This window comes from Megalobrama amblycephala, linkage group LG17 (genome assembly GCF_018812025.1).
Source record: "Megalobrama amblycephala isolate DHTTF-2021 linkage group LG17, ASM1881202v1, whole genome shotgun sequence".
Lineage (NCBI taxonomy): Eukaryota > Metazoa > Chordata > Actinopteri > Cypriniformes > Xenocyprididae > Megalobrama > Megalobrama amblycephala.
In genome coordinates this window covers 41,132,303-41,148,175 of record NC_063060.1, presented here as the reverse complement: position 1 = coordinate 41,148,175, position 15,873 = coordinate 41,132,303, and the positions used below count along the sequence as shown (strand labels likewise).

Below are 15,873 nucleotides of genomic sequence, written 5' to 3'. Positions count from 1 at the left end.
AACTGCAGTGTCAGTGTGAATGCAGGCGAGGGCGGCGTGTCATCACACACATCAGCTGCAATTAAACCTCTGCGATGTCAGGAAGTAACAAGTCGCCAGTGTCGTCAACATTCAGGAGGCGAGATACTAGTCTTCCTTATTTGTCGTTGAAGATTTGTCCGTTTCAGTCACGTTTGGTGTTAACGGACTAATTGTTTTACCTGTGCCGTGTATGTCGGTTTAGTAATGCAGGTGAACGGCTTTTACTAGTAGTTGACGCGCCTGAAGTTTTTGTCTGGAAAGCACGATAGGGATTTTTCCTTGTTGGAAATGACTCTGCTGAGGATCTCAACGAGGGTGTTTTGAAAAAGGTAAGATTTTTTGGTGTTATTTTGATATAGGCTGCTTTAATTTTTTTATTGCCAATCCTTTGAAAGGCAACTAGGCTATAGTCAGATTTTCTTAACTGTGAGTAGATGTTGTTAAACGCGTCCTGACGTTTGTGTCGTGTTTGTTGATTATTGGATGCGTTTTATTGTTTATATTGAAATACATTTGCTATGCCAGGATGGAATTTGTACTTTTGTATTTTTATCTAAATTTCAAATACACACACACACACACACACACACACACACACATTAAAAATAGCTATATATATATATATATATATATATATATATATATATATATATATATATATATATATATATAACACCCACATGTAAAAATACTTTAGTAAATATTATAGTTTTACTATAGTAAAGTACTTGGATTCATTTGTTGTGGTAATTCTATAGTTGCTTTAGTAATCTAACAACTATAGTAGCCTAATATAAATAAATTACCCAATAAATAAGGTTTTTTACAGCTATAGGGTATATTATACTACAATGAATACACTACAGTTTACTGTAGTAAAAGCTAAAGTACAGTATGCTGTAGCATTCATTACTATGGGCCGGTTTCACAGACTTATTTCAGTTATGTTATTTAAGAAGCATTTATAAACATACCCTAGACAAAACAATGGCACTGACATATTTCAAGATCTGTCCGTGCAAGTTTCTTTCAGTTAAAACAGCTCAAACATGCATTTTAGTCTAGGACTAGCTTAAGCCTTATCTGTGAAACCAGGGGAAAGTGTTGTAAATACTATAATATATGCAGTATAGTACACTTTACTATATTTTACTATAGTACATATTATAGTATTTTTTCATGTCGGCAAAAACCTGTTATGAACCTATAGGAAACCTTTTGTCACATAATATTTTAACATGGTTCACATCACATGCAACAGTAAGAATGAATTAAAGGATTAGTTCACTTTTAAATAAAATTTTCCTGATAATTTACTCACCCCCATGTCATCCAAGATGTTCGTGTCCTTCTTTCTTCAGTCGAAAAGAAATTAAGGTTTAGCTTCAAAGGGCTTTAAACGATACCAGACGAGGAATAAGAGTCTTATCTAGCGAAACGATCTGTCATTTTCGACTGTATATGCTTTATAAACACAAATTATCGCCTTGCACGTGCTTCAACTTACGGAACGAACGCGGCGCCAGTTCCGTTTTTTTCCGTAAGTAGAATAGGGAAGGTGTAGAACATACAGCGTAAGCGTTTTGAAGAATACAGAAAGCGGTAGCACTTGGAAGGCGATCATTTGTGTTTATAAAGCATATACAGTCAAAAATGACCAATCGTTTCGCTAGATAAGACCCTTATTCCTCGTCTGGTATCGTTTAAAGCTCTTTGAAGCTGCATTGAAACTGTCATTTTGACCTTCAACTGTTTGGAGGCCATTGAAGTCCACTATAAGGAGAATAATCCTGGAATGATTTAATCAAAAACCTTAATTTCTTTTCGACTGAAGAAAGAAAGACATGAACATCTTGGATGACATGGGGGTGAGTAAATTATCAGGAAATTTTTCTTTGAAAGTGGACTAATCCTTTAACCAAAATAGACAGAGAAAAACGGTAACAAATAAATAAAGCAGTGCTTAAACGCTGAAATTAAAAATATATATTGTTTGTTGTGTGTCACAGAGTTTATGCTTATTTATAAACTGCTACATTTCTCACATTAGACAAGTATGTACAAGTGCACTGGTGGCCTGACTGCTGTTTCTTGCTCAAACTTGCATTCTTCTCTTTCATCTCCAGATCTTTATCATGCTGTACTGTGCAGTGCGGTATGCTGATGCATGTCTGTGCTTTTAAAGAATGAATGTCACAAACGGCTTGGCGACAAGCGATGAAACGCTCTGCACTCTGCAAATTTACCCCAGGTTGTCCATCAAACCTGGGCAAGGATGCATCCTCAGGGTCCCAAAAGAGGCAACAGCTGCCACTGTCATCAAGATGGCTCTCACCACACTTGGCCTGGACGCATCCAAGCCTTACGTCCTCGTGGAGGTCCAAGAGTACGGCGGAGAGGAGTGGGTCCTTCAAGCGAGCGATCTTCCCGTTCAAAGAGTCCTGCTCTGGCCTAGAAAGGCCCAAGATAAGCACCCTCAAAGTGACGGATACTTTTTCACCCTTCAAGAGGGATGCAACGATGGATCCATCCAGTATGACGTTATGAAGTCTGTACGGCGAGAAAAGGTGGCTCAGGGACTTGTGACTCGGGGTTTTGTTGCGCAGCAGCCTCAGGAATACAACGATTTATGTAACCTCCCCGAGCTGACGGAGGAGAGCATCTTGGGAACCCTACGCCATCGCTTCCACAAGCAGAAGATCTACACATTTGCAAGCAACATCCTTATCGCCGTCAACCCCTTCAAGTTTCTCCCCATCTACAATCCCAGATATGTCAAGATGTATGAGAACCACACGCTGGGCAAGCTAGAACCTCACATCTTTGCCATTGCGGATGCTGCCTTCCACACAATGCTGAACAAACGGGTTAACCAGTGCATCGTCATCTCTGGAGAGAGTGGTTCTGGTAAAACCCAAAGCACCAACTTCCTTATTCACTGCCTGACTGCCCTCAGCCAGAAGGGCTATACTAGTGGAGTGGAACGAACGATTTTGGGGGCAGGCCCTGTGCTTGAGGTAAGTCTTGTTGTGGGTTTGAGGTTTATCACCTATTTATTTTCTACTTTGAAGTCTGGTAGCAATCTAGTTGTAATAGGAAACCAAGAAAGGTGTAAAATGGGAAGTTATGTTGAGCCCCTGATGTAATTGCTGTTTCATGAAGGATTATGTGCATTGGATGAATGGCAGCCTTGTTCAGGGTTCAGCGATAAACAGTGTTTTTTCAACTATGGGCTTTTTTGCACTTCAAGAGACTTTCCACCACATTTCAAATATGTATTGGGTTTAATAGTGTTTCTGTAGTGGAAATAATGGACATGTTGAGATCAGTCAAGACCAAGACCAAAAGAAGGTTGAGTCAGGATCAAGACTGAATCTTGAGTCCGTAACAAGACCAAGACCGTGAAAATATCATCTCGAACTCAGACTATGTTTCGCTAATGCTTATTTCATAGCTAGAATTTTTGTATCCTTTATACACAATATTAAATAACATGTTCAGTATCCAAGTCAGTTTTATTTTAGTATTATGCATATACTTTTATATTAGTATTATTCATATTTAGCTTTTATTTTAACATTTTCAGTTTTCATTTTAGTTTTAGTGTAAAAAGTAAAAATGTGCTTTTTGTCATTTTATTATTTTTGGGGGATTTTATTCTTTTTTATTTCAGCTTTATATTTTAGTCATTTTAGTAATTAAACTTACTTATATCAGGTAGTCAGTTTTAAGGTGATCTTCCTATAACAAAAATAAAATAAAACGTTTTAAAGGGGACCTATAACACCCCTTTTCACAAGATGTAATATAAGTCTTTGGAGTCCCCACGATGTGTCTGTGAAGTTTCAGCTCAAAATACCCCACAGATCATTTATTAGCTTGTCAAATTTGCCCCTATTTGGGTGTGAGCAAAAACACACCATTTTTGTGTGTGTCCCTTTAAATGCAAATGAGCTGCTCCCGAGCCACTTTCCAGAAGAGGGCGGAGCTTTAACAGCTCATGCTTCGGTTGCTCAACAAAAACAAAGCTGGAGAATCTCACGCAGCCAAAATGAGGATTGTCAGTAACGGTGTTCAGCCTTACATTGTTCAAACCGGAGTCGGACACTGATGGAGAGACTCAGGAAGAAGTTACAACTTTTAGAATGAAACTGGATGTTTCTGAATGGTTAGTGGATAAATTTATGTATTTGCTGTGGAGTTGATTCAACTCATCCACTAGCATGTGCCGTCATGTTCATCTTTTGTGCAAATCCAGCGTTGAATTGACCCTCATTTGTGAAGCAGTCCGGCGTAAAATGACGGCATGTCAACAACACTCTACTACAACAACTCTTCCTCTTCTCTAAAGCAGCCCAACATGGCCCCGCCCCCTTTGTTGCGTGTTCTCAGGGGTGGGGTTTATATAAATTTTGGGGTTAGTGATGTCACAAACCCAGGAAGAAGCTCGTTGTAGTCCCTACCAGCCATTTGTTGTAGTCCATAAACAGCAATTTCTTTAAAAGAAAATATCTCCCTTTGCATTGAACTTTGAGCGTCGTAACTTTGCAGATGTTGTTTATGCTCAAACAGCAACATTAACTAAAGTTAAAAAAATGAAATCATAATCAAGGATGCCTTTAATAAAAAGGACATAAAACTGCCTGAAGTTGAAGAAACACCTGAACAAACAGGGCCATCAATCCACTACTTTATGTTTTTTTCCTGTACGCTCTGTATCACGTTTGTAACTGTAGTCTCATGATTTATTATTGGGTAGCTTGTCTCATCTTTATATCTTGATGTAATGATAAGGAGTCTCCTTCAGGCGGAAATGATGACCTCTCTGCAGGAAGTGGCTTGCCCTCTCAATGTATTTTGCATGCTTTTAGCTGTTCATGTTGAGGACTGTTAATAGTGAAACTCTGAAGAGTTTGACACTGTCCTTAAATCAAATGCAACAAATTGTGTGAGGATGGTTCCCCCTTTCCTCCCTTAAGTATGGTCAAATAAGGATCTAGAAACCATTCGGCCACGCCACACACCAGGGCACTTTCATAACGCTTCCTCTGCATCTCCCAGGGAAAAGGGGACAACGAACAGACCTCTGTCTCCTTGAACACTTTAAATAGACACTGTAGATCATGAAACACACTTTGAGTCACAGTTTAAGGGTTTCAACACACTCTGATATTTTTAGGTGTTACCATTGTTAATACATAAACAATGAAGGGAATTCACAACACTCTTAGGAGTTTGAGTTTTTCCACTGTTTATACAATGTATTCATTACAAGTATGGTATATATCTCTGAACGGTCCACTTCCTACATTTCCCGTTCAGAATTTAGTATGAAGTGCTACTAATGTGCAAATGTAGTTCTGTTGAGGAAATGGCTCGTAATTCATGGGTTTTCTTTACTGTGACCCGAAGTCCCGCCCTATTAAACTGAGCTGTCAGTCACCGTTTGTCATGCACGAACCAACTGGGATTCCCAATCTGATCCTAAACCGGTCGAACAAGTTCTGTTTTTCTTAAAAGCTTTCTTTTATCAGCACGTCCCAGCCCCTCTCAGTTCTGCAGTACTTCTTACAAAGAAAGTGAATGGCTAAGAGGAACAAGCGACTTGTGTGATGCGTACTGGTTTAAAATAGACTTTCTTACAAAGAAGGATAAAAAAAAAACATTAGGTTATATTATGCTAAAGGAAGCAGAACAAGCAATCAGATTGAAACTAGCGTATGGTCATGCGTTGAAGTTGTGACCATTAATATTTGATGTGTATTATTCAAATAAATAGATTATATGATTATTGGATCTCATGTGTCATAGAAAATTATAAATAAAACATGAACTTGAAATGATTAGATTAGCTTCCTTGATACCCTAGTGTTCAAAAGTTTGAGGTCAGTAAGTGTAATACAACGCGAATTCTGGAAATGTTGGGGCGTTTTTTAAATTTAAATAAAATGAAAACTAAAAGACTTTCAAATCACATAAGCCAATATTTTATTCACAATAGAACATAGATAACATAACAAATGTTTAAACAAAATTTTACACAAATATTTTATGCACAAAATGAGCTCATTTCAAATTTGATGCCTGCTACATGTCTCAAAATAGTTTACAGGGGCATGTTTACTGTGGTGTAGCATCTCCTCTTCTTCTCAAAAGAGTTTGAAGAAGTCTGGGTATCGAGGTTATGAGTTTCTGGAGTTTTGGTGTTGGAATTTGGTCCCATTCTGGCCTGATATAGGTTTCCAGCTGCTGAAGAGTTCGTGGTCATTTGGCTTATTTTTCATTTAATGATGCAGCAAATGTTCTCTAGGTGAAAGATCTGGACTTCAGGCAGGCCAATTCAGCACCTGGGCTCTTCTACGACGAAGCCATGCTGTTGTAATTGCTGCAGTATGTGGTTTTGCATTGTCCCGCTGAAATACACGAGGCCTTCCCTGAATTAGATGTCGTCTGGAGGGAAGCATATGTTGCTCTAAAACCTTTATATACCTTTCAGCATTCATAGTGCCTTCCAAAACATGCAAGCTGCCCATACCGTATGCACTTATGCACCCCCATACCATCAGAGATGCTGGCTTTTGAACTGAACGCCGATAACACGCTGGAAGGTCTCCCTCCTCTTTAGCCTAGAAGACACGGCATCCGGTATTTCCAAAAGGAATGTCATATTTGGACTCGGCTGACCATGGAACACTTTTCCACTTTGAAACAGTCCATTTTAAATGAGCCTTGGCCTATAGGACACAACGGCGCTTCTGGATCATGTTCACATATGGCTTCCTTTTTGCATGATAGAGCTTTAGTTGGCATCTGCAGATGGCACGGCGGATTGTTTACCGACAGTGGTTTCTAGGATTATTCCTGGGCCCATTTAGTAATGTCATTGACACAATCATGCCGATAAGTGATGCAGTGTCGTCTGAGGGCCCGAAGACCACGGCATCCAATAAAGGTCTTCGGCCTTGTCCCTTACGTACAGAGATTTCTCCAGTTTCACTGAATCTTTTGATGATGTTATGCACTGTAGATGATGACATTTGCAATGCCTTTGCAATCTGATGTTGAGAAACATTGTTTTTAGAGTATTCCACAGAGTATTATGCATTCTTTCACAGATTGGAGAGCCTCTTCCCATCTTTACTTCTGAGAGAATCTGCCTCTCTAAGACATCCCTTTTATAGCTAATCATGTTACAGACCTGATATCAATTAACTTAATTAGTTGCTAGATGTTCTCCCAGCTGAATCTTCTCAAAATGTCTTGCTTTTTCTGCCATTTGTTGTCCCCGTGCCAACTTTTTTGAGACCTGTAGCAGGCATCAAGTTTGAAACGAGCTCATTTAGTGGATAAAAGTGTAAAACTTCTCAGTTTAAACATTTGTTATGTTATTTATGTTCTATTCTGAAAAAAACAGGGGCTCATGTGATTTGAAAGTCTTTTAGTTTTCAGTTGTGCTTTTATTCAGCAAGGATGCATTAAACTGATCAAGAGTTACAGTTAAGACATTTATTATGCTATAAAACATTTATTTCAATAAATGCTGTTCTTTTGAACTTTCTATTCATCAAATAAGCCTGAAAAAAAATGTATCACACTTTCTACAAAAAATATTAAAGATTAACATGGTATTTTTACTGATGCTGATTAAACATGATGCAAGCAAAGCAAGGTTAGTTTTCAGGTAATGCACATACTGATATTAAGTCACTTTATTGTATATAAAAGATCTCCCAACTAAATAAATTTACATTTATTGTAAAAAAACAAAACAAAATGGTAGTACTATGATACTTTTTTGTACTTTTAAATAAGAGTTGCTTCACACTGGGTTCTATGGCCTCTGCTTTTGGTTTTGTTGAATCAAAAACACCTGTCCCTGTGTTCCACTTCACTAATTCATACAGACCTTTGTGTATTGCATTCACGTGGTGAACCCCTCTAACAATATGCACATTGTTTGTCCTACAGTGTTATTATCTATTATGCATCACCGCTAGAGACTCCACCTCCTCGATAATTGTGTTTTATGTCTTGATTCGAACAGCTTAGCCCTTGTACAGATAATAGAATTTTATTGCTCTAACCTCTAGAGAGTTAATCTCTAGAAATCCATTACCATTCAATTTAGGCATAATTCATACTCGTTCTGTAACTCTAAATGCTATGAAATTGACAAGGTAGCACCGTTTGTAGCAAAATAAGAAGAGATATGTCTGAAATAGAGCCAGAAAGGAAAGGTCGGTGGCATATATGTTATGGAAATTTTGGGCAAGGCAAATATCCTTTTTTTTTCTTCTATTTTTTACTGTTTTTATTTAGGGTTAGAACGTATCCCCAAACTTATGTCTTAAACCTACTGCTGCAAGTTTGATCTACAGATGACGAATGATGTCTCAAATCATGAGACTTATTGAAGAGAGATTTGCTTTTATCTTTCTAAATGATCAGCCTGATCTGGAAGCTTGTTTCCGTCACTGAATTAAAAAGATAATTGTGACTTTTTACCTCACAATTCGGACTTTTTTTCTCGCAATTGTGAGTTTACAATCTTGCAGTTATGATTTTTTTTCTCAGAATTACTTGATATAAAGTCACAATTGCATGTTATGAAAAGAAAAATGTCAGAATTGCAAGATATAAATCTCTTTTCATCAGAATTGGACTTTATAACTTGCAATTGTGAGTTTATATCTCAGAAATTTGAGAAAAGAAGTAAGAATTGCAAGATATATACTTGAAAAGAGTCAGATTTCTGCCTAAGCCAGAATTAGGCCTTAGTTCAATTAGGATATTTAAGTAGCTTTTATAAACATTCACTAAAAAAAAAAAATACTGTTGTGCATCTTGAGACAAAATAATGGCACTGACATATTTTAAGATCTGTCAGTACAAGTTGCTTTCAGTTAAAACAACTCAAACATGCATTTTAGTCTGAAACCGGGGTATATCACAGTTTTGAGGGGAAAAAAGTCGGAATTGCGAGGAAAAAAGTCAATTTCTGACTATTTCTCACAATTGCAAGTTTATATTTCGCAATTTTGATATTATAACTCACGGTTTGCGACTTTATATCACACAGTTCTGAGAAAAAAGTCAAAATTGCGAGAAAAATGTCTGAATTCTGACTTTATTCCTCGTCATTGCAAGTTAATATCTCACAATTCTGACATTATATGATGATAAAAAAAAGTCCCATAAACTTGCAATGAAGCAGTTTGTAAGCCTTCTGTAGTAACCAGAATATCCTAGAGAGTTAAAGGTAGACTTGAGTAAAACTGAGAAAACTCCAACAACTCTTTAACAACATTTTAAAACCCTTACCAACTGCATATCAATGTGCTGGAAACCATGTGCAACACTTTTGTAGGGACAAACACCAATTACATTTTCTTCTTAAAATGTAAAAATCTATATAGTGTTGAAATGTACTGAACAGATGTTTATGAGAAACAAAACTGGGTCACAAAAAACTGGGTCATCACATCTTGAGAGTAAAATTTGTTGCACTTGCACTGAATTTGTACTCTTACTTTCACTGAACTTTGACTTTTGACAGAGTCTGTTTTTGCATTTCAGTTTTCAGTTTCATTTGGTAGGTGTGAGAGGTGCTAATGCTCTATATGGCATCTGAGAAGTGCGGTTGACCTTTGTCCGATTACTTCTCCAGTGTGAAAGGGATAAGTGAAAAACAGCAGTGTCTCAGATTGAGGCCACATTGTTGAGCTCTTAAAGGGATAGTTTACGCATAAAATGAAATTTCTGTCATCAATTACTCACTCTCATGTCGTTCCAAACCCGCAAGACTTTTCTCCATCTTTGAAGATATTTTTATTGAAATCTGAGAGATTTCCGTCCCTCCATTGAAAGTCTATTCACTCAAAACTCTGACAAACATTCATAAAGAGATAAACAAATCGAGCGGTTGTCTTCTGAAAAGACATGATCTCTTTATGAACGTTTTGAATCATCAGAGTTTTAGGTGAATAGACTTTCAATGTGGATCTTCCAATGATGAGCTAAAGTCTCACAGGTTTGGAGCGACATGAGGGTAAGAAAGTGATGACAGATTTTTCATTTTTGGGTGAACTAACTTTCATGTGTAGAAGCCCTGGGCGTTGGCTTTGTCAGAATACCAGAACGAGTCGACGTACGTCAGCATGTCAAGACAGGCTCTGTCAGGCCAGCTGATTAAAAACGTATCATTTGACAGATATAACATCTTTTTCCGTTCTCTCTATTCAGGTGTTTCATGATCTTCTTTCCTCAGTATTTCTCTTCCTACACAATTTTAACAAGGAAGTGGGACACGGAAACTATTTTGTTTAAAAACAAGTTTACAACAAGATAAAGTCTTGACTCCTGAACAATGGTAATGGTACAGTTCGTGGTGAAAGTATGCACGTATTGAGAATCAATAGAGAGCAACGTGAAAGCCTGTTGGTACATGTTACACATGTCAAAGTCCTTCTACAGAAAGTTTAGATTTAAAAACTGCAGTGTGTAATTTATTACACCTCACAAATCAAAATTTCAAATAGGGTTTCTCAAAAACTCAATCACATGATGGTCATTTTTTTTTTTGTCCAAAGACCTTAATAATAATAAAAAACAAAGATATGACATCCACAATATACATATAAAGGTATTTTAAAGGTGCCCTCGAATGAAAAATTGAATTTATCTTGGCATAGTTAAATAACAAGAGTTCAGTACATGGAAATGACATACAGTGAGTCTCAAACTCCATTGTTTCCTCCTTCTTATATAAAACTCATTTGTTTAAAAGACCACCGAAGAACAGGCGAATCTCAACATAACACCGACTGTTACGTAACAGTCGGGGTGTATGCCCCAATATTTGCATATGCCAGCCCATGTTCCCAACATTATGAAAGGCATTAGACAAGGGCAGAACGTCTGGATCTGCACAGCTGAATCATCAGACTAGGTGAGCAAGCAATAACAATAGCGAAAAATGGCAGATGGAGCAATAATAACTGACATGATCCATGATAGCATGATATTTTTAGTGATATTTGTAAATTGTCTTTCTAAATGTTTCGTTAGCATGTTGCTAATGTACTGTTAAATGTGGTTAAAGTTACCATCGTTTCTTACTGTATTCACGGAGACAAGAGCCGTCGCTATTTTCATTATTAAACACTTGCAGTCTGTATAATTCATAAACACAACTTCATTCTTTATAAATCTCTCCAACAGTGTAGCATTAGCCGTTAGCCACGGAGCACAGCCTCAAATTCATTCAGAATCAAATGTAAACAATATAACAGTATTCAATACTCACATAATCCGACGCATGCATGACGAACACTTTGTAAAGATCCATTTGAGGGTTATATTAGCTGTGTGAACTTTTGTTTATGCACTGTTCAAGGCAAGCGCGAGCTCCGTGGGCGGAGAGCACGAGAATTAAAGGGCCAGTAGCCCTGAATCGGCTCATTTTTAATGATGCCCCAAAATAGGCAGTTAAAAAAAATCTATGCGGTATTTTGAGCTGAAACTTCACAGACACATTCAGGGGACACCTTAGACTTATATTACATCTTTTTAAAAAAAGTTCTAGGGCACCTTTAAAGATTTTGAAGTGTCAAAAGGTCATTCGGTTTAACTGTCCAAAGGCCAATACAGCCAATTCATTTGTGATTAAAACATCTTAAAATGTAATAAATGTGTATATTTTTTTTATTCTGGCATGATTTTATAACATCATATATCAACATAGTGCAAAACAGTATTAAAAGTATGTGTAGAAGTCGTTGCTTTGTTATGAGAAAGAAAAATGAATTTCATTGATGTCATTCGGAGTAACCAATATAAAGGGACCATTTTGGATCAAGTCATGCGGTTAATATCATGTGAAAGGATGTGACATCATTCAGACACCTGCAAAGAACCACATGGTCGTGAAGCAAAGTAACTAACTCTCTTTTAACTGTTTGAAAAATTCAAGTTTTCATGTGCTCATATGCATGTCCCAAAACAGGTCATTCGGTACAACTGCTATAAAACATGGAAAATGTTGTAATATTTTAAAAACTTGTACTAAATATAAAATGTTTGATTGTCCTTTTGCTAGCTAGAGATCATCCTGTTAGCATTGTTTGAAAATATCGTCATTCGGTATAACCAAACCAAAATTTTGGTTAAACCGCATGACTTTTTTGGTCACAAATTTTGTCCATCTTGTAATAAATGACAAAAGCAGTGTTAATTGATTACAAAAACCACATAATCTCATTGTTAAAACTTCAAAATTAATTAATTTTTTTGCACTTTTAAAAACCTTATTTGTCAATGACCCATGTACATATAGGTAAAGTATTTTTGAGTGCTTTTATGTTTTTTTTGAGAGGTTGGCAGCCACTGGCCAAATATGTGTTCATTGTATGGAAAAGAGTGGTTCAGAGAGTCTTCAAAACATTTTATTTAATGTTTCATTTTCATTCAAGTTTGAACTGACATGGCTGAATAAATGATGATAAACTTTTCATTTTTGGGTGAACTCTTACTTTTAACTGGAACAGGAAGAAGTATTTTAGGATGGATAAAATTACTCATACATCAGCATTAACTACATCAACTAACAAATCAAAATGGAGGCCAAGGCCATCTGAGTTGATGTAGTACTCATTTGTTTGTGGTTTCTGTGGGTGATATAAAAATGAGCTCTGTGCTGCCCACTAAAAGAGTTCTTGTAATCTGTCTATGACAACCAACTATGTGTGTGTAGTTTGAGAAACCAATAATAATGATAATCGAATGTCATTATTCCGTAATGAGAAGCTGTTGGCTGTGTTTTCAGGATCAAGTCTCTGTGTTTGAGTCTCTAGTTAAGTTGAGTTGATTAAGTTAGGCCACCATTTTTGCCTCAACACGAGTTGTCTGTCAGCATTCATGAACAGTTTTTCTTTTAGTCTGAAACATATTTATCTGCTTCTTCAAAATAAATTTGCATATCTGATGCATTCTCTTCTCCTCAGGCCTTTGGCAATGCCAAAACAGCATACAACAACAACTCGAGCCGCTTTGGGAAGTTTATTCAAGTGAATTATCTGGAGAGTGGCATTGTGAGAGGGTGAGTCATCTGTGAACTTCTGCCCATCAGAACACCCACAGCTGCTCACATGAGACATTTTCTGAACGCGATGACGATGCATTTTATGTAATGAGGAAATGCTTATTTATTAATGGAAAATAAATGTTGAGCTGTGCTGCTCTGACTGTTAATTCAGATCCATCATATGACATCATATCTCATTCCCCTTCTTTTTTTCTACAAAAAATGACATGCCAGAATTGATCTAATGCTGTTTGCTCAATGTTTCAGGGCTGTGGTTGAGAAGTATTTACTAGAGAAATGCCGTCTAGTGTCCAGAGGAAAAACTGAGAGGTAAAAAACAGGAAAATCGTCTTCTATATTCGTTTTACATTTGAATTGAAAGTGCTGGAGATGTGGAAAATGTTTCACAACAACATGAATCCCATGCCTGTTTGTTATGTAACCTGCAGGAATTACCATGTTTTTTACTATCTTTTGATTGGAGCCTCAGAAGAGGAGAAAGATGAGTTCAAGCTCCGGCGTCCTGAAGACTACCACTACCTCAAACAAGTAACTCTCAGAACAGCCATCACAAAGAATCAGGGTTCATTAATAAAGCTGTTTCAGGTTTAATTAGTGTTAACGATGTTCTCGGTTGTCTTCGGGTCAACAGTGAGATTAAATGGAGAGCAAATAGAGACCATTCTTTGTCCTGAGAATGATCATTCTTCCAAGACAAAATTTTCTGGGCTGTCATGTCCATGTTAATTGTATAGTTGTTTATTCATACTTAAAGGGTTAGTTCATCCAAAAATAAAACTTCTGTCATTAATTACTCACCCTCATGTCGTTCCAAACCTTTGCTTGGGAACACAAATTAAGATATTTTTGATGAAATCCAAGAGGTTTTTGGCCTCCGATAGACTGCAAAACAACCACTTTCAAGGTCTAGAAAAGTAGTAAAGACGTTATTAAAATAGTCCATGTGACTACAGTGGTGTGGCTTATTATTGGCTGGCTCCTGCGTCAGCGCCATGCTGCTCACGTGACTAGCGTCGCCCAATAATGAGCCAGCATTCTGACATAGAACCCGGAAGTGCTGCACTGTGTTTACAACGTGAATAGTGTAGGAGACTGACATGGAAGAGAAGAAATTGTTGAATAAAGTCGTTTTTTGCACACAAAAATTATTCTCGTCGCTTCATGACATTAAGATTGAACCACTGTAGTCACATGGACTATTTTAACAATGTCTTTACTAACTTTCTGGGCCTTGAAAGTGGTAATAATGTTGCAGTCTATCGGAGGCCAAAAAGCTCTCGGATTTCATCAAAAAATATCTTAACTTGTGTTCCGAGGATGAACGAAGGAATGACATGCGGGTGAGTAATTTTTGGCAGAGATTCCATTTTTGGATGAACGATCCCTTTAACTGTAAGTCAGCAATTGTTGTATATGTTTGTTTAGTTTTTCTTTCATTAATTGTTTGCTCTTCTATGTGTACCGCACACAGGAAATCCCAATTTTGGAGGATCAAGAGGAGATGAAACATGAATTCAGGAGACTTCAACAGGCCATGGAGATGGTTGGTTTTCTGCCTCCGACCAAAAAGCAGTAAGTGAAAAATGTTTTCAAGTAAAATTACAAACCCGATTCCAAAAAAGTTGGGACACTGTACAATTTGTGAATAAAAACAGAATGCAATGATGTGGAAGTTTCAAATTTCAATATTTTATTCAAAATACAACATAGATGACATAGAAAATGTATCATTTTAAGGGAAAAATAAGTTGATTTAAAATTTCATGGCATCAACACATCTCAAAAAAGTTGGGACAAGGCCATGTTTACCACTGTGTGGCATCCCCTCTTCTTTTTATAACAGTCTGCAAACGTCTGGGGACTGAGGAGACAAGTTGCTCAAGTTTAGGAATAGGAATGTTGTCCCATTCTTGTCTCATACAGGCTTCTAGTTGCTCAACTGTCTTAGGTCTTCTTTGTCGCATCTTCCTCTTTATGATGCGCCAAATGTTTTCTATGGGTGAAAGATCTGGACTGCAGGCTGGCCATTTCAGTACCCGGATCCTTCTTCTACGCAGCCATGGTGTTGTAATTGATGCAGTATGTGGTCTGGCATTGTCATGTTGGAAAATGCAAGGTCTTCCCTGAAAGAAACGACGTCTGGATGGGAGCATATGTTGTTCTAGAACTTGGATATACCTTTCAGCATTGATGGTGCCTTTCCAGATGTGTAAGCTGTCCATGCCACACGCACTCATGCAACCCCATACCATCAGAGATGCAGGCTTCTGAACTGAGTGCTGATAACAACTTGGGTTGTCCTTGTCCTCTTTAGTCCGGATGACATGGCGTCCCAGTTTTCCAAAAAGAACTTCAAATTTTGATTCGTCTGACCACAGAACAGTTTTCCACTTGCCACAGTCCATTTTAAATGAGCCTTGGCCCAGAGAAAACGCCTGCACTTCTGGATCATGTTTAGATATGGCTTCTTTTTTGACCTATAGAGTTTTAGCCGGCAACTGCGAATGGCACGGTGGATTGTGTTCACCGACAATGTTTTCTGGAAGTATTCCTGAGCCCATGTTGTGATTTCCATTACAGTAGCATTCCTGTATGTGATGCAGTGCCGTCTAAGGGCCTGAAGATCACTGGCATCCAGTATGGATTTCCGGCCTTGACCCTTATGCACAAAGATTGTTCCAGATTCTCTGAATCTTTGGATGGTATTATGCACTGTAGATGATGATAACTTCAAACTCTTTGCAGTTTTT

General features: G+C 37.5%; 1 protein-coding gene across 5 annotated transcripts in view; it reads left to right on the top strand.

Annotated features, from left to right (window-relative positions):
* Positions 1–32: 32 nt before the first annotated feature.
* The window catches only part of myo9b (myosin IXb), a 46,915-nt gene continuing 31,074 nt past the window's right edge, over positions 33–15,873 (top strand). For 2 of the 5 annotated variants that reach the window (XM_048162201.1, XM_048162203.1), the window contains exons 1-6: positions 38–350; positions 2,148–3,038; positions 13,023–13,117; positions 13,370–13,432; positions 13,552–13,651; positions 14,595–14,695. In XM_048162201.1, the coding sequence (XP_048018158.1) occupies positions 2,208–3,038; positions 13,023–13,117; positions 13,370–13,432; positions 13,552–13,651; positions 14,595–14,695 (1,190 nt within the window). In that variant the 5' untranslated portion in view covers positions 38–350; positions 2,148–2,207. Of the gene's footprint in view, positions 351–2,147; positions 3,039–13,022; positions 13,118–13,369; positions 13,433–13,551; positions 13,652–14,594; positions 14,696–15,873 lie in introns of all 5 variants that reach the window. The other 3 variants (XM_048162204.1, XM_048162200.1, XM_048162202.1) reach the window with 3 other exon arrangements.